At 37.2% G+C, this 26,142-nt stretch overlaps 9 protein-coding genes across 9 annotated transcripts; 4 read left to right on the plus strand and 5 right to left on the minus strand.

Moving 5' to 3' along the window:
• The first annotated feature begins 173 nt into the window (after window positions 1–173).
• Window positions 174–2,027, plus strand: EV154DRAFT_517585 (uncharacterized protein). Its single transcript, XM_051602513.1, has one exon. The coding sequence runs from the start codon at window positions 180–182 to the stop codon at window positions 1,983–1,985; it is 1,806 nt and encodes a 601-aa protein (XP_051454898.1). The 5' UTR covers window positions 174–179; the 3' UTR covers window positions 1,986–2,027.
• An 800-nt stretch (window positions 2,028–2,827) lies between these two features.
• Window positions 2,828–4,136, plus strand: EV154DRAFT_539300 (nucleotide-diphospho-sugar transferase; the record flags this gene model as incomplete). The annotated part of the gene is made up of 3 exons (XM_051604337.1): window positions 2,828–3,057; window positions 3,124–3,367; window positions 3,585–4,136. The coding sequence occupies 3 exons, from the start codon at window positions 2,828–2,830 to the stop codon at window positions 4,134–4,136; spliced, it is 1,026 nt and encodes a 341-aa protein (XP_051454899.1).
• Window positions 4,137–4,166: 30 nt separating this feature from the next.
• EV154DRAFT_517588 (uncharacterized protein) lies at window positions 4,167–5,886 on the minus strand. Its single transcript, XM_051602514.1, has 8 exons — window positions 5,753–5,886; window positions 5,578–5,687; window positions 5,368–5,461; window positions 5,024–5,312; window positions 4,788–4,963; window positions 4,587–4,734; window positions 4,439–4,525; window positions 4,167–4,381 (listed from the first exon to the last, which is right to left on the minus strand). Exons 1-8 carry the CDS (start codon window positions 5,855–5,857, stop codon window positions 4,314–4,316), a joined length of 1,077 nt encoding a protein of 358 aa, XP_051454900.1. The 5' UTR covers window positions 5,858–5,886; the 3' UTR covers window positions 4,167–4,313.
• Window positions 5,887–6,144: 258 nt separating this feature from the next.
• EV154DRAFT_517589 (uncharacterized protein) lies at window positions 6,145–7,921 on the plus strand. Its single transcript, XM_051602515.1, has 3 exons — window positions 6,145–7,404; window positions 7,471–7,626; window positions 7,682–7,921. Exons 1-3 carry the CDS (start codon window positions 6,261–6,263, stop codon window positions 7,711–7,713), a joined length of 1,332 nt encoding a protein of 443 aa, XP_051454901.1. The 5' UTR covers window positions 6,145–6,260; the 3' UTR covers window positions 7,714–7,921.
• A 354-nt stretch (window positions 7,922–8,275) lies between these two features.
• EV154DRAFT_447829 (uncharacterized protein) lies at window positions 8,276–9,584 on the minus strand. The gene is made up of 2 exons (XM_051597140.1): window positions 9,333–9,584; window positions 8,276–9,270 (listed from the first exon to the last, which is right to left on the minus strand). Exons 1-2 carry the CDS (start codon window positions 9,390–9,392, stop codon window positions 8,395–8,397), a joined length of 936 nt encoding a protein of 311 aa, XP_051454902.1. The 5' UTR covers window positions 9,393–9,584; the 3' UTR covers window positions 8,276–8,394.
• Window positions 9,585–14,408: 4,824 nt separating this feature from the next.
• Window positions 14,409–16,719, plus strand: EV154DRAFT_447831 (catalase-like domain-containing protein). The gene is made up of 2 exons (XM_051597141.1): window positions 14,409–14,729; window positions 14,790–16,719. The coding sequence occupies exons 1-2, from the start codon at window positions 14,438–14,440 to the stop codon at window positions 16,691–16,693; spliced, it is 2,196 nt and encodes a 731-aa protein (XP_051454903.1). The 5' UTR covers window positions 14,409–14,437; the 3' UTR covers window positions 16,694–16,719.
• Window positions 16,720–16,726: 7 nt separating this feature from the next.
• Window positions 16,727–19,241, minus strand: EV154DRAFT_604794 (PAP2 superfamily-domain-containing protein). Its single transcript, XM_051607434.1, has 9 exons — window positions 18,711–19,241; window positions 18,524–18,648; window positions 18,404–18,452; window positions 18,090–18,345; window positions 17,923–18,021; window positions 17,814–17,856; window positions 17,720–17,758; window positions 17,507–17,658; window positions 16,727–17,456 (listed from the first exon to the last, which is right to left on the minus strand). The coding sequence occupies exons 1-9, from the start codon at window positions 18,867–18,869 to the stop codon at window positions 16,975–16,977; spliced, it is 1,404 nt and encodes a 467-aa protein (XP_051454904.1). The 5' UTR covers window positions 18,870–19,241; the 3' UTR covers window positions 16,727–16,974.
• A 1,550-nt stretch (window positions 19,242–20,791) lies between these two features.
• Window positions 20,792–23,764, minus strand: EV154DRAFT_517612 (elongation factor 2). The gene is made up of 4 exons (XM_051602516.1): window positions 23,681–23,764; window positions 23,583–23,585; window positions 22,882–23,409; window positions 20,792–22,800 (listed from the first exon to the last, which is right to left on the minus strand). The coding sequence occupies exons 1-4, from the start codon at window positions 23,681–23,683 to the stop codon at window positions 20,800–20,802; spliced, it is 2,535 nt and encodes an 844-aa protein (XP_051454905.1). The 5' UTR covers window positions 23,684–23,764; the 3' UTR covers window positions 20,792–20,799.
• On the minus strand, window positions 23,765–25,177 carry EV154DRAFT_517616 (nucleotide-sugar transporter-domain-containing protein). The gene is made up of 2 exons (XM_051602517.1): window positions 25,061–25,177; window positions 23,765–24,945 (listed from the first exon to the last, which is right to left on the minus strand). The coding sequence occupies exon 2, from the start codon at window positions 24,934–24,936 to the stop codon at window positions 24,022–24,024; it is 915 nt and encodes a 304-aa protein (XP_051454906.1). The 5' UTR covers window positions 24,937–24,945; window positions 25,061–25,177; the 3' UTR covers window positions 23,765–24,021.
• Between the last annotated feature and the right edge of the window lie 965 nt (window positions 25,178–26,142).

Raw genomic sequence — 26,142 nt, forward strand, 5'->3', positions numbered from 1 at the left:
TTTTAAAAAATACGTTTATTTGAAAAAAAAAAAAAATACGTTTGACAAAAATACGGAGTTCTAGACATTCTTAGACATTCTCTTATACAGCCCAGAAAAGACAGGTCACGTGATGCAAAAAATATTACATTTGAAAAAAGTACGGAAGTCCATATCTCCCAACTTCTTTGTAAGTCAAAATGAACAAATTACCAGCAGAAGTCCTCATACCTATCTTTTCCTACTTAAACAAGCCAGATCATCTGGAATGTGTACACGTCTGCAAGCAATGGTACGAAATTATCAGCAACAGCTTCTTGTACCAGAAAGTAAAATTCGGAACTGCGGACAACCTTCACAAGGCCATCGACCTGTTCGATAGAAAACGTAAGTTTGGTGAGCTTGTAGAAGACTTGACCATTAGGAATTGTAGGCTTGACGTCTATTCTATCTTGTCTATGCCCAGACAAATACCTAATGTCAAGTTCTTGAACTGGAGTGAGCCCGGAAGACCATCCTCCCAACGCAGAAGGTTAGACGACGCGACAGATATACCTTCCAAGCTAGTATACAATCGCGAACTCGGTAAATGGAAGAATATTGAAAAAATAACAGCAAGGGTGGAGAGACTTCCTTTTGTATCCATGTTGCTTGAATCTACTCCACTTATTCACTTGACTGAACTGGACCTTTCATTTGATTCGTTGGCCGTGTGTGGTGTCTTTGATGAGGATTCTTTGGATAGGATTCACGCCTATGTCAAACTGCTTATGAAAAATATTAAAAGTGCTCCTGAACTTAGGGAAATCAAGCTGATACACCCGGTCTTAGATTTGGACGAAATGGAGTTATTACATGCTGGTACACCTAAACTCAAAAAAATCGAATTCGAAGGAGTTGTCCTTGGTAGTGGTGCTCAAAGTGATATGGTAGTCATTGGTGATACAATGAGATACCGAGAAGGACGCAGCATTGCACAAGAGCCAGCAGATTCTATCACACAGCTTCTCATTAGTTTTGTGGTGAACGCTGATCCCTCAAGTATACACAATGTCGCAGGACCTGCAAAAGAAGTCATGTTTAATTGGCTGTCTTATATCGGTATCAAATACAACAACCTTGAATACTGGATGTTAAAAGGCCAAGGCAAGACCTACTTACCTAGGATCCAAGAATTTGAACAACCCACTGTCAAGATCATCAGCAAGTTGAAAAAAATAAAGACCTACCATGCATTTCTCTACCCAATCACAAAAGCAGTGACGGATGCCTTTGACAGAAACGAAAATGGAACACTAAAAAGTCTCTTGCTATACACTGACAGTTTGGAAGAATTGGAAAGTCAAATCAACTTTGTAAACACATCCAAGCAAGCTAGAACCATAACTACTCTTAGAATCAATGGACAAGGCATGGATATGGTGGATTGTCCTGTCTTCGATACTCTTCTTGCTGGCTTGGCTCAGAATTTTATTGCGTTGAGAAGTTTGATGATAAAAGTCAATATGCACTACTCTGCCATGGTCAAGTTCCTACGAACATTGCCCGAACTGACTGTACTCCATGTATTTAATTTACGGATCAACTTGGGAGAATCGATGCCATTCGCCCCGATTGTTAAATGCAATTTACATCATTTGTCTGTGGATCTCGACTGCGAGAAGAAGTCTACTATGTATCAGCTGAATCAATACTTAGATTTCTTGCTTCAATCATGTCCCCAATTGATAAACTTCAGAATAGGTGGAAAACTGGCGTTCGTTAGAGGTATCGTGAGGCTGTGTTTCTTCGATCACCCTAATTTGGAAAGCATATTTGTCAAGATTCAAGGTGTTCAATACTACACGTTCCCATGGACCGACGGAAAGCAAGGAATAGAGTGGGAAAACTATCATAAGGAGGCTGTTGTAAAGGATATGACCGGAACAAAACTGCATGTTGAAATTTCATTTAGAGGTGATCAAGTAAAGCTTGATTTGGCTAAAGCCCCTGTAACTTTGATTTAAATTCGGTCTTTTTCGAATAAAATATTTTTTTTTATCAGTGTATATCATGTAAAGTATACTATAACTTTAAAATAACTTAGGGTTTTTTTCTGTTGCAAAAAAGGCGTATTAAGAGCAAGCAAACAATAGTACTCTTTACCATTGAAGATTATTTAAACCTTTTGTGTTTCGAAATATACAATTCTGTTTGACCCATCTATTGTCTGGAATGTGATTAGTCGTAGCTTGCCTGTATGATACTCAAACCACAGAAGTATTGTCTTAGGCAATAGGCTATAGCGTGTACATGTGTATATAGGTGTGATAAAACAAGCAATACAACAACTACAAGTTCAGTTGCGTTCTAACTAGGTCTTATTTATCTCTGCAAGCGGGGCTCTAATGATTTTAGAATACATCAACTTTTGTGTAGGTTTGGAAAAGGAATCTGCTAGAAGATGAAATACATTATAATACTCTAGTTCGTTACTTCCGCACGCCTTCCAGTAGCTAAGATGAGTTTAGGTATATTATCGCTTTTAATCGTAGAATTTGAGCTAGTGATGAATGAAGAATATCTAACCAAAATAGTTGGTTAATTGAACTGTAGATTTGCTTTGGCTACTCTTTGTGCCGATCCAATTGTATTATAAGATCTAACTGTTAGTTTTTCCACAAGAAAAACCAGTGGGTTTTGAAGCTCAAGTTATTTTGACAGCACATCAAATATTGTGGCTCTTTTGTCCTCGCTTGGGTTACACTAAAAGATGCATTTTTGGGTTCAAATTCGAAAACCGCATGGAAGTTTTTAAAAGTGACTTGGGTATTAAGAACAGTAGTTTCTTTTTAGACTGTAACATCCAATGCCAGCATTATTGAAAGTTGCAAGGAAACCGATACTAATCGTTGTGTTCCTTGTGGCATTCATGTTCATGTACCATATTGCTAGTATTCCCAAAGTGAGCAACAAGATGCAATCAGTTGCTTATTATACCGGTTATGATGAAAGAGCTTGTCTTCCTCAAGAGTTCCTTCAAAAGAATCCACCTTCCAAAAAGGCAAAGGCAGCCATGGTCATTCTTGTTCGAAACAAGTAAGTTTTTTTATAAAAGAGATGGTAGAATCTTAAAAATTCTCATCATGTTGTACACGCCTTTAGAGAACGAGAAGCGATTGCAGAAACACTTGTTAATTTTGAAGATAAATTTAACAAGAATTTCGATTACCCTTATGTATTTTTAAATGAGGAACCTTTCACAGAGGAGTTCAAGACAGCGATGAAGGCAGCAGCACCAAAGGCAACAATGAAGTTTGGTTTGGTTCCCAAGAGCCAATGGAGTTACCCTCCTTGGATTGATCAGTCTTTGGCACAAGAATCTAGAAGAAAGATGGATGAAAGTGGAGTTATGTTTGGAGGTTTAGAATCATATCATCATATGTGCCGATTCCAATCAGGATTCTTTTTTGATCACCCTTTGTTAGATGAGTAAGTTGTTTTATAGTGTAAAATTAGTACAATTTAGCTCAACAAATGAATTTAGATATGAGTGGTACTGGCGTGTGGAACCAGGCGTGAAATTCTTTTGTGATATCACCTACGATCCTTTCCTCCACATGGAGAAATATAACAAGCAATACGGATTCGTTGTTACTTTATTAGAACTCCGAGAGACAATCCCCAGTCTCTGGAAATATGTGGAGGATTATGCAAAGTCAAGACGTATTGATATTTCTAGTGAAAGTAGCCAACTTTTATTCCCTTACTTTAGAGATAAAAGGACGGGAGATTTTAATCTGTGTCATTTCTGGTCTAATTTCGAAATTGCATCATTGAATTTATGGAGAAGTCCTCAATACCGTGATTTCTTCAACTATTTGGATCAAACAGGCAATTTCTTTTATGAACGATGGGGTGATGCACCAGTTCACTCTTTGGCAGCAGGATTATTTTTGACAACAGACCAGATCCATTACTTTGAAGATATCGGATATCAACATGATCTTTATAGACATTGTCCTAGCAAAGCTAGTAATTTAAGCTGTCGCTGTGATTGTCCTGTGGGCACAAATGATAAGAGTATTGACCACGACAAACACTATGATACTTGTCTTCCTCAATGGTTAAAACATGTCAAAAATGTCGAAAAAAAAAAAGTTAGTTGGTGGTTATAGAAATTAATAATAAAAAAAAATAATCAAAAAGGAAGGTATAAAGGGGTTGTGGTTTTTATAATACAATAATAAATTAAAAAAAGAAACAAATACAAATGAGGTGTGCAAGAATTGATTACGAAATCCAGCTCGATCCCTTTTCTGCACAGTTAATGATGATTCTATTTTTTTTTTTTTTTAATCCAAAGAAAGAGTGCGTTCGACGAGATGTCTAGGCATGGAGGATCGTCTATGATTTGAGTTTACTAGAAGAGAGAAAAGGGTAAATGGGATTGTAATTAAACAGATGTTATGCAACTTACAATGAGGTTTTAATCCTTTACCAAAGTTCAAGCAACACTTGATTGCATTAATGATGGTCAATACAACCAAGACTAATGACACACTTGCTATAAAAAGAATGAGACGGGGAGTTTCTAGATTGATTTTTTTTTTTTGTTTGATATTTACCAAAAAAGGTCAAAAATTCTTTGACAAACTTGTATTTAAATGCTTGTGTTGGATCGTAGATACGGTATATCTTGAAGATGAAATATGCCATGCCAGCAAGCATACCAAGAAAGAAGAAGGATATTAGCCACTTGGATTCATGTTTAATCTAATAAGAAGTTAGCAAGACAAGGACAATTAGATGATCAGGAAACAACTTACAGAGTAGACAGCTAGTATCAAAAAAAGACATGTCAATGGAAGGGCTACAATAGTAAGTGGAAATTCATTATCTGCAGGTCTTAATACGAGAACAAGATATTGAATTGAATAGCCCAAAAAGAAGAAGAAATCGATTTTTAAGATGGTGATAATAATCTGGAACCACCTGAACATACCTACATTAAGATATAAATGTCAATAAAAAGATATTCAAAAGATACAATAGATTGCCATACTTCTAATCTCGGGATCCGCACCAATTTTCTTGTAAATTTTCCAACCGAATTCCTGATATAACCTAGCACCGATATAAAAGTAGATTAATTGACACGCACCAGTAATGACAGCGACAGTAATTAATAAACGATTAATTAAGAATTTCAATGATAATGCTAAATCTGCCAAATCAGGATTGTTTGAAGCTAATGCGTCAGCTATTTGTTTGAACTGGAATACTGCATAGACAAAGCAACAAATATTAAATAACAAAAATGCAATCACTTGAATTGTATTCTGTGCACGGACCTAATAAACAGTCAGTTACACTTCTTTACCTATTCAATTTTATTTTCGAACTCACTGCGTCCCAGGCAAGAAACACTTGAAATACTTGTGAAAAGATAAAGATCATCAAATACACTGGGATACCTTGACCAAGATTATTCTTTGAAAATCTTTTTTTGTAGGAGAAAACAAGGGTGATGAAGGTAGTATAATAATAAAAAAAAAAAATCGAGGGGTTGTATGATAAGTACACACAATTTTAAAAGGGTTCCTCTTCAAAACTTACTGTGTATGATAAAACTTTGAGAAAATGGTGGCCTCCAAAGCAATGACAACGATGGCTTCGAAAATAGACAGCAAGACCAAAAATACTGAATTGCGTGAATTGGACCAAAACTATTATAATGGAATGCAGTTGAAGATAAGCTCTGTTTTAATAGTTGCTGTTGTTAATGGCTTACATCAAAGCGAGTTTCGGTTCTTTGTTCCTGGCTGATGTCAAACATTTTTCGTCCTGACTGTTGTTCGCCATCTATACTAGGATCAGTAAAATTTTCTGTCGACATGATTTTTTTTTTTTTTTTTTTAAAAAAAAGTTTAAAATACAAAAAAAAAGAGAAAGCCTATTGTGGGGTCGCCAAGACAATAGAGAAAAAACACGTCATCAATCTTATTGCTTTAAATGGCAAAAGCGAATTAGTTACACGGGGTTCAGAAAATAGAGTGATACAACACAACAACAGTGTTTATACAACAAAAAGTATAGCAGACGGAAGACGGAATGGACATGTGAGCTACACTACTTTATAAATTTTTTTTTTTTTTTTTTTTTTTTTTTTGCTTTTTGCTTTTTGCTTCTTTTTGCTTTTTGCCTTTGCCTTTTTTTTTTTTTTCTTTTTTAATAGAAACATATTTAAATAGAAAAACAACAAAAATAAATATTAATAAAAAATAAAGAAAACAACAAAAATGTCTACCATTAGCATGGTATCACCACAACATGCATCAAAGAAACCGTGCACATCTGCAAGCTGTTGCTCACCTTCTCGTCTTTGGCGAAACCTTCAAGTGATTATCAATGGAGATCAAAGAGAAGAATTCAAGAAATTTGTATCTGATCAAACCAAATTACCTCATATCGTTCGTGTCTTATTGACCGGAAGATTGTCAAACAATCCACTAGTTTACAGTAAACCATCAAGCCTTATTGACCGTAGACTTGTGGATAAATTTGGAAAATTATCAGCCACTGATTTAAACGCGCTAGAAATTGCATTATTACAAAAACATGATCATATTGCTTACTCTATCGTTTTACTTTTGAAACGAAATGCTACCCCTGCTGAATTAAAGGCATACTTGAATCATCAATGGGGAAAAGAAAAGTTAACTGCATTACACTTAGCTTCTTTCTGGGGTATGTCCAAGCTCGTACGACTCATGTTGGACCTAGGCGCCGACCCATTCATTCAAAACTATCGTCAACTCAGACCAATCGATTGTACCACCAATAACGATATCATCACTCTTTTACAACCACCCCCTCCTCCTCCACCTACTCCAGTAGTAGCAAAAAGATCCAGTTTATTATTGAAAAAGGCTGAAATTTCCATGAATCGTAGTATCAGTCCTTCCTCTACCTTACCAGATCATTATTATTTCTCAAAGCAAAGCGATATCACTCCAGTCATGTCTCCACTTTCTTTTTCTTCATCCTCTTCGTCATCCTCCTCTTCGTTTGATTATCATTGGACTCCACCTGCTTCGCCCGATTTAACTCATCTTGTACAACAACTGGATCAAGTCGTCGTTATTGAAGAACAAAGACAAGGCTGTTTCCCTCGTCATACTAGTATCATGAATGATAACAAACAACCACTTGTGTCACAGAAACAAAAGAAAGTTCATTTCGACCCTCAGATCATCTTGATGGATGCCTGTATTCGCGGTGATAAACAAGAAGTTATCGATGTCATGGACGATTCAATTGACCTGAATCAAATAAGAGATCTCCAGGATAGATCCCTTTTGCACCTAGCATTATTGTATGGACAAGAGCATATTTTCATGTTTCTTTATGACAAGATTGATATTAATCTGGCTGATAGTGATGGTAAGCCCCCGCCTTGTTTTTTTTTTCTTTTCTCATTGTTCTCTTATTAATCACTATATTGGATAGGTTGGACATGTCTTCATTATGCTGCAGCTCTGGGTTTGTGGCGATCCCTTGAATTTCTCACGTCACTCGCCCATTGTAATGTCAATGCACGGACCAATCATGGATTAAAAGTAGAAGATTGTCCAAAGTCGTATACTTTAAGAATCCAGTGTAAAAGTAAGTGATACCATTATATCACATGAATGTAATCACTAACCCTCATCCTTTGTAGACATCTTGGATCGTAGCCATGCCACAAAGTAACCAAAAAAATCTCTGTACATATTACATATACCCTTCCCATTTCCTTTTGTTTATATAATTGTTATTATTCTTTCCTTTTTCCAAAAAAGAACCAATCTCCTTACATATTGTACTTTACCTGACCCTTCATTTACACAAAATTTATAAATCACTAACACACACACACACACACACACACACACACACACACACACACACACACACACACTCTCTCTCTCGTTATTCTGTATTGCCGATAATATTGAAGCAATGCCCTTATTTGTATTTTTCTTTTATATACAGCTATTTATCACCATGTACCATTTATATCTTTTTGTACTACAAACACACATAGGATAACAATATGACTCCTTCCTATTTCCCTTATTAAAAAAAATCTTGTTTTATTATGAAACTACCCTGTGATCCATTGTTTGTTATTGACAGTTTATTGAATGTAAAATATTTTTGTTGTATATATGAATAACACGGGAACGAAATGTATCATGTCTTTCTTGAGACCCTTTTAGTGTCTGTGCATATGTGTGTGTATTTAAGTCTGTATTAAAAAAAAAAAAAAAAGGTGATTGATTAAAAAGGGAGAAAATTATACACATTGGAATGAGAGGGTACCAACGATAATACTCATTTCCCCCCTTTTGTTCCTTGACACAAAATGTTTCAAGACTCAAATATTTATTTTTACAAAAAGAAATGAGTGTTTATTCTACTAGAATCATGAACCGCCATTTCGTGAAGTTTAAAATCGTTTAACTCTTCTTTAATATCTTGGGCTAAAGCGGCTGTAAGTTTTGTACACACTGCCTCGGGATCAGAACTACGATCGTATTCTTCCCTTGACCATGTTTCATGTACATTAAGAAACTTATTAAACCTGATACCCTTATTTGTCTCTACCGTTGTAAATAGATCGGTCGACGATTTCTTCTTCTTTAGTATCATTTGCGAGAAGCGTTTCTTATTGGGGCTGACCATCGATAATCTACTAGACCATCGATTGTTCTTTTTGAAATCAATTGCACTGGTGGGTCTTGGGTTATTCACGGGCTGTCGTTTCTTCAAGCAGCTCTTGACGTCTGTTGGCTTACTCGATCGCTTATTCGTAAAGGATGCAGTTGAAAGTCCACATGAATGACGGTTGCTACTTTTGGTCGAGTAATTCGAGGTTGCTGCTGTTGTTGTAGACGAACACAAAGAATCAATCGACGGTGTCCATTTCTCATTGGCTGGAAATACTGGTAGAGATAATGTTTGTTGTTTATCAACTGTGCTAATACGAAATACTCGTTTCATTCTTGATTTGATAGCTGAGTATTTAGATCGCGTTGTGACGACAGGAATTGTGGTGGTAGAAGAAGTATGCGATATACATGTCGGTTCTAAATAAGATTCAATGATAGATCGATGTTTATAGCTGCTATCAAAAGAATGTTCAATTTCGTCAAGCCAGTCATTGTTTAGACGGGCTGGTAATGTTGATTTGCCTTCTTTGGTAGTCGTTACTGTTACCTCGCTAGTGTTATCGATGTAGTAATCATGCCTTTTATGACCGTAATTCTAGACATTAGGAAATCAATTAATAAATAGGAATTTTTTATATATATATATCATATATCTACATGATCGAGTGATAAAAGGCTGATACGATTGGTAATTGCATCGGTTGCAGTAGTATTCATATAGAGCTTAATATTATAGGGATATAAAAAAATAGAATAAAGAAGATAAAAGGTGCTTGAATTATAGTTGAAAAATGATTGAATGAAAATGAGTGTAAGGGGGTTTAGAAAAGATTTTGAGTGGTTTATTATTACCTGTTTATTGTAAAAAGAAAAGAAGAAAAGATGAACAAGATTTTTTTTTTAAAAAATAAAAAACCAAAAGACTTATTACTATTTCGCCCTTTCTCCCTTAAGTTCGGTCTATATAGTGTTTGGAATGATGGGGGATTCTTTTTATGGCAACTTTATGAAATTCATCTATATGTAGACGTCACTAACAATCACCTTCTAAAATGCCGACATTTGGGCGTCTTTGCATTAGAAGCACACAAGGTCTTAATACAATTAATCGATGGAGAGCGTCTCTATATCTTTCTTTCTTTTTCATGATCATGTCATGATCAAACTATGAATTCTCCCCCTGCTTTTCATCTGTGCAACTAAATTAATAATAGTACTTTCCCCCCTCTTTTCTCGCCAGCTCTTTCCGGTTAATTATGATACTAATTTACCTAATACTTGTTTCATCATCTTCACTCATGGGCTATCTATTTTATTAGGAGGATATATACACATCATGGACAATATTCTTTAATTCTTCTCCAAGGCTACATTCCTCGCTTTTTGTTAATTAGTATAATGCGTAATATAAATGCATGTCATTTTATGCTAAAGTCAACCCAAAAAAAGAACAAAAAAATATAGTTTCTTCCGGAAAATAAGGGACAAAAAACAATTAATCAGTGCCCTGAAGTCCCTCATTGGCTAAGTATTAATGCTCGTTGGCTTAAAAAAGATCACCGTAAAACATATGAGTTGACATTATCTTGATAGTATCAGTGATAAATTTTAGCCCGAATTGCTTATATTAACTGTATATATTTACTGCGTCATTATATTATGACAGCATGCGTCTCATTGTTTACTCTGAATGGATCATGACAAAATGATAAAACGGGGATGTAAAACATTTTCACGTGTGCGGGGACAGTATGTAAGCCGGGTAAAGTGATAGTAAGTCAGATGAAAGAGGCACCGAGCCCTGAAGTCATTTGTTTTGGTCATTAAAGAAATAATAGACATCATTTGTATTTTTCCCATACAAGGTGCTGGTGGGTTCCGCGTCTTGTGTGAAACCGATAAAAAAAAAGTGTTGTGACACAGATTATAAATTAAAAAAATAATTTGTCGCAAAAGAGAATAAAGGTCGTTTAAGAGGGACCAAAATGTTGGTATGGATTATGTGCAAAAGCTATTGAAAAAAAAAAGCAGAGTGATTAGAAGTAATACTTCATATTGGTCAAAACGAACAGTATTGAAGGATTTTTTTAAATCGAATTTATTAAAACTCTACTTTTTACAACATTCAATAATTTGACGTTTAGAATAATTATCAAACGCATATAAATCGTTTAGGTGAGTATCTTTACAAGCAGCATTGATTATAAATACCATTGTCTCACCTACTGTGAAGAAAACTCTTTTAATTTTACCCTTAACCAAAGACCAAAACTTCTTACTGGATTGAGTTCGGGACTAAATACGATAAAAGATACATATAGCTATAGCCTATATTTACGATTTCGCGCTGTATATACTTATTCTAATAGATGGAACAGTTGTCCATCGCAAAGAAGTAGCCCTTCAGATTTTCGATTTTAACCATATCATTCAGGACTTCACTGATGGATTTAATATAATGCGCTGAAGTGGTGCGCTTGGGTACTGGCTTACCATCATCGGGCCAATACTACTCAGCATCTTCACCCTCTTATTCTTCTTCAACAACAGCCTCCTTTTTTTGTGACGCTGACTTTGTGAATAAACGGTAGATGAATGTATCGGCTGTAATCGCACTAATACAGTGTAAATAACTGCCCTTGTTACTGGTGTTTTTACCATTGCTGCGTTCCAACAGACGACTCCATGCAAAGTTTCTCCTTATATTAGTATGGAAACTATTCTCGTCCATAAAGACACTCATTTTTGTTAAGTCTAAGTTATCTTTACCGAACAAAAAAATCACAATTATTTATTCAACTTTTAAAGACACAGAATAATAATTTAACAGCATTTATTACAAGGACAACCAATTTTGAACATGATAAACAAGCAGATTGGCTTCTTGAAAAGATTTTTAAGTTTATGAATAATAGCCTTCACCACGGAAATTCTCAGGGGCTTTTAACATGTCCAAAATGCATTAAAAGCCACTGAAACAAAGCAAGACAACCTCTAAAATAAAATCGTGTTACCATAGATAATTCTACACTAATAAAATAAACAGATATACACTATACAGGTCTTCATACATACTAATTAAGACTAATTATACGCGCACCATACTTTTTGATGAAGATAATTAATGTGGTTTTGAGTGTGAGCTCATGCTTTTAGTCTAAATCTTATTTTCTTTTTGGGTTTTGATTATTATGAGATAAAATATATAAGTTTGGAAAACTGTAAGGATTGGGGGAGTAAACTATAAAAGTATTTTATCTACTTCTTTTGAAAACAATTAGACACGTCGTTGACAAAATGTCTCGGTACGCGTCGAATACTTTTTTGGTGGGAAAAGTTCACTGTTGACCATTTTTTGACTTTGGAAGCCTTCTTCGTTTTGTTGTCAAATTGAGGCAAGATCATATAAAAATAACTGTTGACAAACAAAACTTGAATGGGATCATTCAATGTTTCCAAATTCAGACCAAGAAGTGGCACAAAAGTAATTGTATCTTAGTCTACATGACGTTTCTATCATTTTCTCTCCACGTAATATTATACCTATCGACTTTTAAAGTGGTTGCATGTAAAATTACTGGCCTTTTGAACGTATCAGCAACAATCTGGGGGTATCCGTAACAGTCAAACTAAAGACTCAAGTCATCAATACAGGGAGCTTTTGTTGGCTGCAGCTTGCTCATTGTATATACCTCGTTGAACCCATATGTTTTGTAGATTCAAGGTTCTTGACGAAACTCCACATATCAGTGTGGCTGTCCTGACAGAATTGTTGTTGGATGTTCGTTAAATCAGTTACAATCAGGTTGCTTACGCCTCTTGTTTGAGGCATCTAATTACCGGGAAATTAATGTTATTTTAAGATATAAATTGGGGACATATCTAGACTCAAAAAGAATATAGGCAAAATAACTTTTATTATGATTACAGCTTTCCTAAACATTGATTTCTCAAAGGATCTCTCTATCTCATTCTTAAACATTACCTTTAACGTTTCACTGGGAGTTTAACCTCCACACATAAGTGTAATGGCGAACTCTTGGTCATCCGCATTGAGCTTTCGGTTGTTGTAATAAGCCCTTTTATCCTCGCTCAAAGGATGGTTATGTTCTAAACAGCTAGATCGAACAGTCCAAAGCTTACCGGCTAATTTCACATCCTTGCGAATGTAAACGAATGCTGAACAGCCTGTTCTCCCGATAGTCATGTTGGGTCTTTGAACGCTGTTTTCTAACCCTTCATTATTAACGGCATCCTTTTCATCTTGTTTCAAAAATAATGTTAAATATTTTATATCAATAAATATCGCTATAATGTCAAATTTACCTTCTCCCTTTTTTGCAGTACGATATTTACCAAAATGCTTGCAGATCATTTTGATGTAAGACTTATCGCTTTTAAAAGTCTCAAAAGGGATATTGCTAGCGCTCAAAAAAAAAAAAAAAAAAAAAAAAAAAAAAAAACTACGCCATCGTATACAATTATTTGATAACCTATTACTTTACGCCTTAAGTCACTTCCATTGATCATTGATAGACACTTTTAAGCTTCAAAAAAAAAAAAAAAGTAAACTGATATTGATAGAACTTCTATCTAAATGATCGCATGTAACCTCAAACGATAATATTTCAGACATCGGAATGATAAATGGTAACTCCCCGTCCTAGTTTATTTAAATTTATCAACATTTCATCGGTATGACATTGATTTTCATTTCTTTTAATGACTGAATATACATTGATATGGATATATGATCCAATTGTACTTGTCTTACTAATGTTATGCATATTATTAATATAATAGTTATAATAGAGCCAATAATCGAGATATTTAATACAATCTATTCAGTAGTATCTACGTAATGTGGAAGTCTGAACTTGCTTCTTGTGTGACACCAATTTCAAAATTATGAAACTAGTAACATTAGCGCATGAATATAAACGAATATTTCTTCAGATATAGAGAAACAGGTTCGTATGTGATGTGCCTAAATAAATGGACAGAGTGGGATGGGAGTATTTAATGTGATTACATATCGACGTATCCCTATTTCATTTCACAATGCATCTGAAACCCCGGGTAAAGATGTTCTATCGGGTAAAGATTTCAAGAGGGGAAAATCATTTGCCAAGCTGTTTTTTTAGTCAGCCAGACGTATTAATTCGTCATTTACGACAGTGATACCCAGGGAAATGTGTTGCTTTTTTTCATAACATGTTTGTTGAATGAATTCCAATAGTAACCTCTATATATGTCATTCATAAAAAAAGTAAGAAAAAAAATCCGTGTTTGTTATTTCCAACCTTTTGACAAGACTGACATGAAAACCAGAATAAATGTTGTTTGCTGAGTACAGTGTGTGTGGCTCGACCGGGATTTGTTTACTGTGTATGTGATGATTACAAATAATGAGATGATTGGCTAAAAATTTACGATTACCGAGTAATTATGCAAATCTTGTGTAATGATAGAAGTTAATGAGGCGTAATCAGTCTACAACTGCTCTTTCAAAAAATGGAATACATGACAAGATGTTTTTATTTTTGTTTTGATGTAAAATTTAGAAAGAGTGCATGAATAGGCTATACATGTGAATAAACAAGGTACATCAAAAAAAAACAAGCAAACAAAACTAAACGATCGGATGTCAAATGATAATCCAGAACATTTTAAAATTTTTTATAAATAATGGTTAAATCAAACTTTATCTGCTTTAGGCTTCCTCTTTTTTTCGTCATCTTCTTATATTATTTCAGAAGCAAATGAAGACTTTTCTCATTACTTCTTTTGTCAGTTTATTTCTGGCCTCTCAAATTGTTGCGGCAGAGGCTCAAAGTATTGATGATGTAACTTGTATCCTTGACGGCTCAGACGACTCTAATTCCGCTGATGCCAAAGATAATCAACTTAAAAAGTTTACAATTGTTGATGAAGGATCTCAGGAGACTTCGCAGTTTGGTGCAAAAATCAATAACTCTGATAGTTTAAAAGCTGGTCTTGACGGACCTACTCTCATGGAAGATTTCATGATGCGCGAAAAGATAATGCATTTCGGTAAGCACTACTATGTACTTTCTTTTTTATAAACTACATACTAATTCATTTTTCACAAAGATCACGAAAGAATTCCTGAGCGTGTCGTTCATGCTAGAGGTGTCGGCGTTCATGGTTACTTTGAATCCTACGGTGATTACTCTAATATTACTGCCGCCAAATTCTTAAGAGAAAAGGGCAAGAAAACGCCCATGTTTGTCCGTTTCTCCACTGTTTTGGGTTCTCGAGGATCTCCAGACACTGTACGTGATGTCCGTGGGTTTGCTCTTCGTATGTACACCGAGGAAGGTCTCTTTGATCTCGTTGGTAATGACATCCCTCCATTCTTTGTCCATGATGCCATTAAATTTCCTGATCTTGTCCATGCTTCCAAACCTCAACCTGACACTGAAACCCCTCAAGCTGGAACAGCTCACGAAACCGCCTATGACTTTTTTGCAGAGTTCCCCGAGACCCTTCATACCGTCTTTTGGGCTCTTTCAGGTCGTGGTATTCCCAGATCCTTCCGCCAAGTAGAAGGCTTCGGTGTGCATACCTTCCGTCTGATTAACGAAAAAGGTGAATCCAACTATTGTAAATTTATGTGGAAGCCCAAGGCTGGTCTCTCCAATCTCCTTTGGGACGAAGCTCAAAAGATTGCCGGTAAAAACATCGATTTCCATCGCGATGATTTATATACAGCCATCAACAATGGTGATTACCCTGAATGGGAATGGGGTGTACAGTTAATCCCTGAGGCTGATGTGAACAAATATGATTTCTCTTTACTCGATCCAACCAAGCTTATTCCCGAATCTATCATTCCTTTCCAACCTTTGGGAAAAATAGTTTTGAACCGTAATCCCGATAACTACTTTGCTGAGACTGAACAAATTACTTTCCATCCTGGTCATGTCGTCCGTGGTATTGGATTTACAAATGATCCATTGCTTCAAGGTCGTCTTTTCTCTTATTTGGATACACAAATTAATCGTATGAGTGGTGCTAACTATATGCAATTACCTATCAATCGCCCTATTAATTCTGTACACAACAATCAGCGTGATGGTTACATGCAATCGCAAATCCATAAAGGAAAAGTTGCTTACTTCCCCAACGGACTTCAAGGAAATACACCTTCTATGGTAGACAAAGAAGACGGTGGCTACATCGAATATCCTGAAAAGATCAATAACGTAACCAAGATCCGTGGACGCTCATCCAAATTCTTTGATTTCTATTCTCAACCCCAACTTTATTACAACTCTTTAACTGTGGCCGAGAAACAGCAACTTGTAGATGGTGCACGTTTCGAAATTGGTAAATCTAAATCCTTAGATGTACGCAAGAGAATGATTCGACAAATTAATTTTGTGGATAACGAACTTGCTCGTCGAATTGCTTATGGTGTCGGTGTCGATCTCCCCAAAAAGGTGACTGAGAACAAGAACCATACTTCTCCCGGTCTTTCCATTGAAAAGTATCCTAAGGCCGACAACATTAAGACCCGCACGGTAGCTATTCTTACTGCTCCTGGAACAAATACAGCTGAGGCTCGTGCCATGTTTGATTTCCTTAAATCGAAAGGTGCCTACCCTACTTATGTCGGTCTTCACTTGGGTTCTCAGGATGGGCTCGACATCACTGATACTTATATGACCACAGCCTCTGTTCTTTTCGATGCCGTTTATGTTCCTGGTGGTCAAAAAGCCATTGGTGCCATGACCGCTCGTAGTTCTTTCTTCCCATATGAAGAGCCCAAGATGTTTATTCTCGATTCTTTCCGTCATGGTAAGCCCATTGCAGCTTCTGCTGAAGGAATTTCTCTCCTCAAGTACGCTGGTATCGATATCCCTGTTGGCAAAGCGAAAGAAGCCAAGGGTGTCATCACTGACGAAAAAGAAGCAGGCGTACAAACTGCCTTTGAAAAGGCCTTGATCCAACAAAGATTCTGGTCTCGTTTACCTGTAGACAAGCCCATTTAAATGTAGATATTCTTGTTTTTTTTTTCATACTTATTACCATTAAAACATTTGTTAATTTATTAAAAAAAAAGTGATAGAGATAAATGTGTGAGTGAGTGAGGGATTATATGTATAAATTAGTAATGTAGTAAATATTCTAACGGCTTCGCGTATACATGCGATAAAATAATGAGAAGGGTTATTAGTTAAACAAAGGGGGCAAACAAAAAACAAAAAAAAAATCTTGGGTGTGAAGGGTTGGGAATATAATAATAATTTTTTTCTCTTCGGGGGATCTAGATTTATGCTACAACGGTGGACATGAATTGGAATAACATGGGAACGATATAAGCAGCGACCATACCAATACCAGCATAAACGATTAATTTTGTTACAATATCTACATCATATCGAAGGGGAGCATCCTCGATAATCAAAAGGGAGGTGGGATCATAGGCTTCTTTTTCAGAGGCACTTGCGTTTGTGGATATAGGAATATCTTCTTTAGGACCACCACGGTAGGATAATTGGCTTTCACGAAGCTCTCTCAAATCAATAGCTGATTGAATACCAACATGATCATGATCTTGCATATTTCCACTCATCGATTGGAAATCTAATACGGATGGCACAGGATGAATACTCTCTCTTCGCAAACTCTTGTATGTTCTTGCTCCGATTTCAAATTTACGATGAGGAAGGTTGAATACTCGATAAATAGGTGGCAGAATGTAGTAACATACTTTTTTACACACGATACGCCAAATAAATAAACATGCTACGCCTACTTACAGTGTTAATAAATTCTCCCACTCTTTATAATACAAGTCCTACCAGCAAGTAATTTGACCAACAAAAAGAGAGCACCAAAAATCCCAATTTGGGTAGAGAGAACAGATGATGACAATCCGGAAACGCAATAATCCGTTCTGTTGCACACCCAACTACCGGGCATCAATCCCATTAAGACACCCATAAAGCACACGCTGTAAAATCATTAAGTATTTGCCCTTTTTTTTTTTCATCCTATCTATTCTTTTTCCTTACCTGTCTTCAAAGCATGGGCATCTTTCCATTGGATCAGGGCTACAGTGGAAGATGAGAATTTCTTTCTAATGCGACACAAACAAAATTAACTTACTGGAGAGACACAAGCATTAGGCAGATTGGTATAGCCATAAACACTAGAAAAGATACAAGTTAAAAATCAAGTGTCGGATTTCGGCCTAAAGTTTCTTTTTTCTTTTTACCCCAATAGGAATCACTTGTGAATAGTGCATTGAATTGTTCTTTAAAGGTCCATTGTGCAATGTATACCAAATATGCCACAATCGTTCCACCGACACAGTCTAGTAAATAAATGACGATTGAGCCAAAAGATAATATAAAAAAAAAGTCATAGGGGTGATTGTATTACCTGTAACTGTATGCATACCACAATAGACTCTACCAAATACAACACTGACTGCATAGAAAGTACAGCCGATTGTTGTGATCATTCTCGCAGGTGACTCAGGGGCCAACTTTTCACATGCCATAGAAATAAGAAAAAGAGCTACTGAGATTGAATTGGTGGAGTGTGTTGAAGGAAATCCATATTCCAAGGCAACGGAAGGTGACATGGTTAATCTATGCACGGGTGGTGAAAGTGGTCTAGGCAGACATAGAAAATCCTACAGCGTTTATTTAGCTTCCCATGTGCTCTTTCCTTTCCACCTATCTATTTATTACCTTGAGAAATCCTGACCAAAATACACCCGATGCTGTCAGAAAAGCAACACTATAGCCACATTAGTACTTTTTTTTAAAAAAAAAAAATTAAACTGCCAAATCCTTTCAAACCCGACTTACTTTCTCCCAAGTTCTGCATTGCCAAACCAAATGAGAATGGGTAAAAACACCATAAAAAACGTGTGTGTACCCAAGTTGGCAGTCCAAACAAAATAACTATCAAGTGCGGGTGTACGAATACGTTTCTATGATATCATACTTTAGCTCGCTACCCTAATGTGTCCTCTTTTTTAAAGCGCCTTGTTACCTGGAATGCTGCCAAGATGGGTGTCTCATGACGTACCAAAGGTAACAATCGGTTTCTCAAAGCTGCTCTGAAGCCTATAAACGCTTTATTGTAAAGTCTGTCATCGTGAGTTCCTGCATCCACGTCTGCTTCGATAGTTTTAAACGTCTTTCTCGCCATGCTTTTTTAATTTTCGTCTATTTAGAGAGAAAGAAAAAAAAAAGTGTACGAAACCAAAAGAAACACAAATCAATAGACAAAAAAAAAAAAATTGGGATTTAAAAAGCACAAATAAACACGGGGAGACTGTTCTACCGTAAATACTTTCAGTCACAGGAAATGAAACTACTGGGACAAGCGGGAGTCTTCTTTTATTCAAGAAATATTCCTTTAGATACGATACAATAGTCGAGCCTTAGCTAAAACATACAATGTTCTTGACTATTTAATAATCTGACATATTTTTAAATATGCTTTGAAAAGATCTATAGTCATGCATTCACATATTGTTCGTATATCCCCGAAAGGTCATTTATTTATCAAAAAAAAAAAAAAAAGCGGACGGTGGTCTATATATAATCGTTGTCTTGTTTGGGACTGGTTTGACCTTCTTATAAGATCAATTCATGCATTATGTCTGCCCACGAAATGTTGCATACAAAACCTACAAAGCAAGCATCAATTGTAGTCATACTATGCTAATAAATAACTTTATTAGGCCAGATTGCATCTCTCTGTTTTTTTTGTCGAACAGTGATAAATTGATGTATGTTACACCTCTCTTTCTCTCGCTGTGTAATCAACTGTTCCGACCATACTTCTAGTCCGGCCCGTTGTGTACAATGATGATTACAAATGCCCTTCTTATCTTTTCTTGTCAGCATGCTGCTCTCTGATAAAAAAAAATTCAAGATGATCATAAATCGTAGCCAATACTACCCAATGAATGATTTTTTTTTCAATGTGTGTGTGTGTGTCCAACATGGATGTAACATTTGTACGCGTGACATGTACTGCTAAGCCTAAACAGCGTCTTCTCTTTATTCTTTCCTAATCGTCGTTGTTTATAAACTATCTACACGGACATCATGATCAATATAGAATGTAGTCTTTTCAAAATATAATTTATCCTCCTGGCGTCTTTCTCTCCCGCTGATAAAACGATAAAGGGAATTGCCAAGACATGATGTCTGTGACAGGACGTTCTCGTGGCACAAAAACCGTTTTTTTGAATCATATGAGTAAACTACATCAAAAGATGACATTGCTGTTACACTTATTGATACATGTAAATAACGTGTGTCTCGGTGAATCTTTATATTTACAATGGACAAGTATTTAGATTAGAGTAAATACTTTTTTAAAGAAAGGATCGTTAAATAACGTGCGTTACTTTAAACATGGTCTTCATTTTAGACTGGAAATGACTGTACACAAACAAAAATATATCCAAGAAAAGACAAAAGTTTGTTGGACTTGCTATGATCTTGGCGTCTAAAATTGTGTGTAGATACTTCATAGACATAAGTGGGTATCTCCATTGTATGCGTGTAACTTAAACCAACCACAAGCATTTAGACAATGGACTCAAAATGTTTACTGCCTTAATATGAAAAATTCTGATTCCACACACACACAGACACATGTGAACTACGTGTTACAAGAGGGAGGAAAAATCGCTTTTATGATGTTAAATGGGGTATGTTTAGTGGATTTCCACTCTATGGTTTGATAATTAATTAATACTCGTTCCCCCCCCCCCACAAAAATGATCTGCAAAATAATTGTCTGTGCGTTAAAACGTTTTGGGGATCCGGCAAGGTAGATCGAATAGCCAAGTGGCAAAAACCCTAATTCTACGTGTCAGTGCAGTGACAGCCTCCTATTCGTGTAAGATTCTGACTATTCCCCTTCGTTGTACCTGACCTGGAATCATGTCAGGTACTGTTATTAGGACATGATTCATATTTTTTGCCTAAAAGCATTAGGACTCTGAAGCATCAATATGAATAAATAAATAAAAAAAAAACAAAAGACAATAATTTTTTTTTTTCTGCTATATGGTTTGTTTGTTTTTTTATTAAGAAATGCAGTATTGTGACAAAATAATTTAAAGCTTATCGTAGTACTTATCGAGACCGGGGATATCTTCAACGAGACCCTTTCTCTTACGGACGGTACGGATGATATCGTAAACCTTGTTACCGGCTTCGGTAGGGTTTCCGGGCATGATTTGCCAATGATCGAAGACAGCTTGAGGGAAAGCTTGACCACCGGTAGCGGCACGAAGATCGGCAGTGAAACCGAAAGATTCGTTGACGGGCAAGTAAGCCTTGACGGCCATCATGGGAGTACCGACCTTTTGTTCTTCAGAGAAGACTTGACCACGACGTCTGTTAAGACAAGAGTAGATACCACCGATAGCGGAATCGGGACATTGGATTTCGACGAGGTAGACGGGTTCTTGGATACCGGGGGTAGCGGTCAAGACAGAGGCGTACATGACACGACGACAAGTGGGGATAATTTGTCCACCACCACGATGGATAGCATCAGCATGAAGAGTGACATCGAGGATGTTGAAACGACAACCTCTCAAACTTTCTTCGGCAACAGGTCCTTCCTTGGTAGCCCATTGGAAAGCGGCAACACAAGAATCCTTGATTTCACCGAGGTATTGGACTTGCTTGGTGATATCAACAAGGACGTTAGGACCAGTACCATCGGGACCGAAACACCAGATCTTACGAGCTTCAGTGACATCCCATTCGTACTTATCGGCTAAGACACGAGCACGGAGCTTGAAATCATCCTTGGAAGAGATCTTACCAGCTTCGATTTCATCAGCGAGTTCATCGTTAAGAGGACAAGCACGCATGTAGATACGGTTATGCTTGTTAGGGGACTTGGAGAGACAGTCAATGGTGGATTCAGCAGTGACGGTTTCACGGTATTGGACAACGGGGTCACCAGTCTTGAGGGGAACTTGAGCGTGATCCTCCTCGAGATCCTTCAAACAAATTTCAAGATGGAGTTCACCAGCACCGGCAACAATATGTTCACCAGATTCGTTAGTGAAACACAAGACACAAGGATCGGACTTGGCAAGACGCTTAAGACCTTCAACGAGCTTGGGGAGATCGTTAGCGTTCTTGACCTCAACGGCAACTTGGACAACAGGGGAGACAGAGAACTTCATGACCTTCATGTTGTGAGCAACTTCAGAGGTGGTGATGGTACCAGACTTGACCAAGAATTGATCAACACCGACAAGACCGATAATGTTACCAGCGGGACAATCCTCAATGGCTTCGACGTTACGTCCCATCATGAGAACAGTACGTTGGATAGACTTGACAGCAAGATCAGTCTTGGAACCAGGAACGTAGTTAGGACCTTGGATTCTGACCTTCATACCAGCACGAACGGTACCGGAGAAGACACGACCGAAAGCGTAGAAACGACCCTTATCGGAGGTGGGAACCATCTTGGAGACATACAACATAAGAGGACCGTTAGGATCACAAGCACGGATACCGATGGCACACTCATCATCAGTGGGACCTTCGTACAATTGAGAACAACGGTAGGCTTGAGAGGTAACGGGAGAAGGAAGATGGATACAGATCATCTCCAAAAGAGCATCACCAGCAGGCAAGAACTTACGCATAACGACCTTAAGAAGGGCCTTACCTTCCAAATCCTTTTCGTCACCAGCAAGGTTGACCTCCAACTTTTCGAGGAGAACCTTGGTTTGGTCCTTCTTGAAGTTCATGATGGAATCAAAGACACGGTAGATAGGATCCAAGATGAACATGTTGAAAGCACGCTCGAGGTTCTTACCCTCAGCATCAGTAGACTTGGTGGTCCACTTCTTGGTCTTGGGGTTGAAGTAGTTCTCACCCCAAAGCTTACCCATCATCTTCTCCTTATCAACACCAAACTTCTTGGCATAACGGATAGCGAATTGACGAAGAGTGAAACCCCAACCGTGAAGACCGGAAGCGAAAGCAACGGTACCCTTTTCGGGGTAGACTTGACAATCACCGAGAGCTTCATCAACATAGGTGGAGATGATGACGTTAACGGATTCGATGGTACGAGCGAAAGACTAAGGATAAAAAAAAAAAAGGGAATAATAAGGTTAAATTAGGGGGTTAACTACATTCGATTGTTAGTATATTATATTTACGTTGTAAAGTTCTTCCTTGTCCAATTGGAGTTCGAGAAGAGCACGATCCATCTTGTTAAGACAGATAACGGGCTTAATACGTTCGTTCAAGGCTTGACGCAAGACAGTCTCGGTTTGGACACAGACACCATCAATACAATCGACAACGACGAGGGCACCATCGGTGACACGAAGGGCAGCGGTAACTTCAGAAGAGAAATCCACATGGCCTGGGGAATCGATCAAGTTAATCAAGAAAGCGGAACCATTGGTCTTTTGACCCTTGATTTCGTTAATGTCGTCAGGGTTGGCCATTTGGAAATACATGGAAATGGCAGTAGACTTGATGGTAATACCACGTTCTTGTTCATCCTTACGGGTATCCATGAAACGGGCCTCACCAGCACGACCGGAAGAAATAATACCGGCCTTGGAGACAAGAGAATCGGTCAAGGTAGACTTACCGTGATCGACGTGAGCAATAACAGACATGTTACGCACATTGGTAACCTTGTCCATTAAACCACGGATTTCTTCAATAGTGAAATTCTATAGTAATGAGTTATTAGCATGTTGTTTCTCTCTTTCTTTTTTTTTTTTTTTGGGATTTTTTTTTTTTTTTTCTTTATAAAGAAAGCGTAGTTTGGATTTCTCGGTATACTTACAACTAAATGATTGATAGGGTTGTATTGAAAGGTGATAGGAAATGTTGCATGTTAGTAAACAGGGTTCATACAGTTTATATCCTATGCCATCCATCCATACGTGTCTTGGATGGATGGATGCTACACTTTATTTTGTTTGGCCCTTATACATTACCCATATTAGATGTGTTAGTGAAGGGAAAGATTCAATGGGTTGATGCGAAAATCCATTTGCTTTACGGAGAAAAAAAAAAAAAAAACGCGGGCATTTAATTCACGCGCGAGCCCAAAAAAAAAAAAAAAGAGTCAGTTGATGATTTCTTCTCACACACCATGTACACACACAACTTACCAATCATTGGGTCATTGCGCAGTTCATTTTTTATAAAGGGGGTGTTTCTATAGTGTATTGTTTATTATATAAAGAAAAAAAGAAGGAGGGGGGGGGGAGAGAGATCTACTGTGAATTGTTTATTAATAAAGGGATACGGGGTGAGATTATTTGTTGTGGAGAGGTTTAACTAGCAGCACCATACAAGAAAGTGGCAGCAATGACAATGGCAGTTCCTGTTAGAAACAACCAAGAAGGTTGAAAATCCAACAAACAAAAGCTAATGATACCGGATAAAATAATGGAGATACTGGTAGCAAACCCTTTAAGAATGTTGTCTGCATATTTTACTACCATGGCTACCAAGAGTCCGCCCAATGCTTGATTTGTCACGACAAACCAGGTTAATGCATTATAACCTGTGAATATCCCATGACTCTTTATCTGCCCGAAATCCGATAGCATCATGCCTAAAAATGAAAAGGTCGCACCACAGATTCCCAATTGGATATTTCGGATCCACATGGAGGTCGTGGAGGTCTTGAGGATCTTTTCAAAGTAACAGCCTGCAAACCCAGACGAGATACAACTGGTCAGCACAGCCAGTAGGCCAATCATGGGCTTCTGTCCATTATCCACGGTTTCTACCGTTGTCACACTCTCAGTTTGCACCAATGTCACACCAACCATCAATAACACCAAAGCCAGCCATTTCTCGCGGTTCAAAGATCGTCCCAGTAACGAGATGGAAAAGGCAGCAGTGGAAAGGATCTTGAGTTGGTATGTGACTTGAAAGGTGGCAGCTTCCAAGTTACTGAGGGCGATATAGAGTAGATTATTTTGTAAAGCGTAGAGGCCACTGGGGATCAACATCTTTCCTACTTCGTAAGGCTTTTGGACAATCTCGGAATAGATCAAGTGGATGCATTTCTTGTAGGATTTCTCTTGATGATGCAGCATGAAGAGACAAGTGATGATCTTTATGAGTTCGGCCATAAAGACTGCGGTGGAGGCGATATAGATGGGTTGATCGGGTGATGTAGAAGTACGTGAATAACGCATGAGTAAAACGAGCATGCTATTTTGAACCACGAGTATCATGAGCGATAGCTGTTTGAGATTAAAGCCATATATTAGTCGCTCTAATGTATTTTTTTTGTTGTTTTTTGTTTGACATGTTCTTGAATAAGGGAGGGGAAAGCGATGATGATGAACAGGATCTTACCTTTTATTTTATCATTGTCTTTATTCGAGATGGGTAGTTCATGTCGTTTCTGGAACGTCCGCTTATAATAAACTGTCATTTGTGGTGTGATATGTATATTAAGGGTTATTTTGGCATGGCAACGGGAGAGAAAAAGGAAAAAAAAAAAAAAAAAAAAAAAAAAAAAGCTTATCTTGGTAATTTTTATATATATGCGGGATATCAATGACACAAAAAAAAAAGTTCTTTATTCTCCATTTACACGACAATAACGTTTCATTGTATCTCAGGGGGTTGTGATCATGTAAAACCCCTACTAGAAAACAAAGAGGATTGGGCAAGAAGTAAGAGAAAAAAAAAAAAAAAAAAAAAAAAAAAAAAGGTTTTATGTTTACTGTTGTTGATCGTTTCTTTTTAGCATATCAGCATAACTGAATGGGTTATTTTTGAATTCATCGCTTTGAATACAAAGACTAGGGAAAGCCTCAACTGTCTCTTCTTTTTTCTCCTCCTTTTTTGTGGTTGCTGTGGGTTGGGATTTGACAATATCTGCTATGGATCTTTTGGCGGGTTCGTTTGTGACAAAGGCTGTCTTGGTGGGTGATTCATTATTATTGGTAGTTGGCAACGGAGGAAAGTGAGTAGGCTTTAACTCCTCATCTAAACAACCGCACTTTTAGTTTCTCTCTCTCTCTTTCTCTATTTATCCTATCCTAATATTACCTTTGTCTGTGTTGTTATTCGTTTTTCCCTTTCTCTTTCTGTTAATGGTGCGATTGGCGGTAGTATCGATAGCGTCGTGTTTGATGATGATATTATTATTATTAGTGGTGGTGTTATTACTTTTCTTCTTGTTATGCTCATAATTATCCTGCCTTCGTGGTGCTTGTGCTGTAGCTGATAACTCTGTTCTTTCTTCCCTTTGTTCCGCTTCCACCTTTGTCTCTTGTCCGTGATAGTTTCTCTTCCCTCCTTTGTTGTATTGATTTGTACCTCGATGATTCTTATTACCTGGGTAATATTTATTGTTGTAGTATCGCTTCTTATTATTGTCACCATCAACTATAGTCATTCGAGATAGTTCGTTCTCTAATTCGTTTGGA

Source organism: Mucor mucedo (assembly GCF_025094135.1).
Source record: "Mucor mucedo strain NRRL 3635 chromosome Unknown EV154scaffold_85, whole genome shotgun sequence".
Lineage (NCBI taxonomy): Eukaryota > Fungi > Mucoromycota > Mucoromycetes > Mucorales > Mucoraceae > Mucor > Mucor mucedo.

Coding starts and splice junctions, on each gene's coding strand:
- EV154DRAFT_517585 (XM_051602513.1), top strand. CDS start 180: ATGAACAAATTACCAGCAGAAGTCCTCATACCTATCTTTTCCTACTTA.
- EV154DRAFT_517588 (XM_051602514.1), bottom strand. CDS start 5,857: ATGTCGACAGAAAATTTTACTGATCCTAGTATAGATGGCGAACAACAG. Junction 5,462..5,577: donor TCAAAGTTTTATCATACACA/GTAAGTTTTGAA, acceptor CTACAAAAAAAG/ATTTTCAAAGAATAATCTTG. Junction 5,313..5,367: donor TGTTTCTTGCCTGGGACGCA/GTGAGTTCGAAA, acceptor ACTGTTTATTAG/GTCCGTGCACAGAATACAAT.
- EV154DRAFT_517589 (XM_051602515.1), top strand. CDS start 6,261: ATGTCTACCATTAGCATGGTATCACCACAACATGCATCAAAGAAACCG. Junction 7,405..7,470: donor TAATCTGGCTGATAGTGATG/GTAAGCCCCCGC, acceptor TATATTGGATAG/GTTGGACATGTCTTCATTAT. Junction 7,627..7,681: donor TTTAAGAATCCAGTGTAAAA/GTAAGTGATACC, acceptor CATCCTTTGTAG/ACATCTTGGATCGTAGCCAT.
- EV154DRAFT_447829 (XM_051597140.1), bottom strand. CDS start 9,392: ATGAATACTACTGCAACCGATGCAATTACCAATCGTATCAGCCTTTTA. Junction 9,271..9,332: donor GCCTTTTATCACTCGATCAT/GTAGATATATGA, acceptor CCTAATGTCTAG/AATTACGGTCATAAAAGGCA.
- EV154DRAFT_447831 (XM_051597141.1), top strand. CDS start 14,438: ATGAAGACTTTTCTCATTACTTCTTTTGTCAGTTTATTTCTGGCCTCT. Junction 14,730..14,789: donor CGAAAAGATAATGCATTTCG/GTAAGCACTACT, acceptor TTTTTCACAAAG/ATCACGAAAGAATTCCTGAG.
- EV154DRAFT_604794 (XM_051607434.1), bottom strand. CDS start 18,869: ATGGCGAGAAAGACGTTTAAAACTATCGAAGCAGACGTGGATGCAGGA. Junction 18,649..18,710: donor CCATCTTGGCAGCATTCCAG/GTAACAAGGCGC, acceptor ATGATATCATAG/AAACGTATTCGTACACCCGC. Junction 18,453..18,523: donor AATGCAGAACTTGGGAGAAA/GTAAGTCGGGTT, acceptor ATGTGGCTATAG/TGTTGCTTTTCTGACAGCAT.
- EV154DRAFT_517612 (XM_051602516.1), bottom strand. Junction 22,801..22,881: donor ACAAGGAAGAACTTTACAAC/GTAAATATAATA, acceptor TTTTATCCTTAG/TCTTTCGCTCGTACCATCGA.
- EV154DRAFT_517616 (XM_051602517.1), bottom strand. CDS start 24,936: ATGATACTCGTGGTTCAAAATAGCATGCTCGTTTTACTCATGCGTTAT.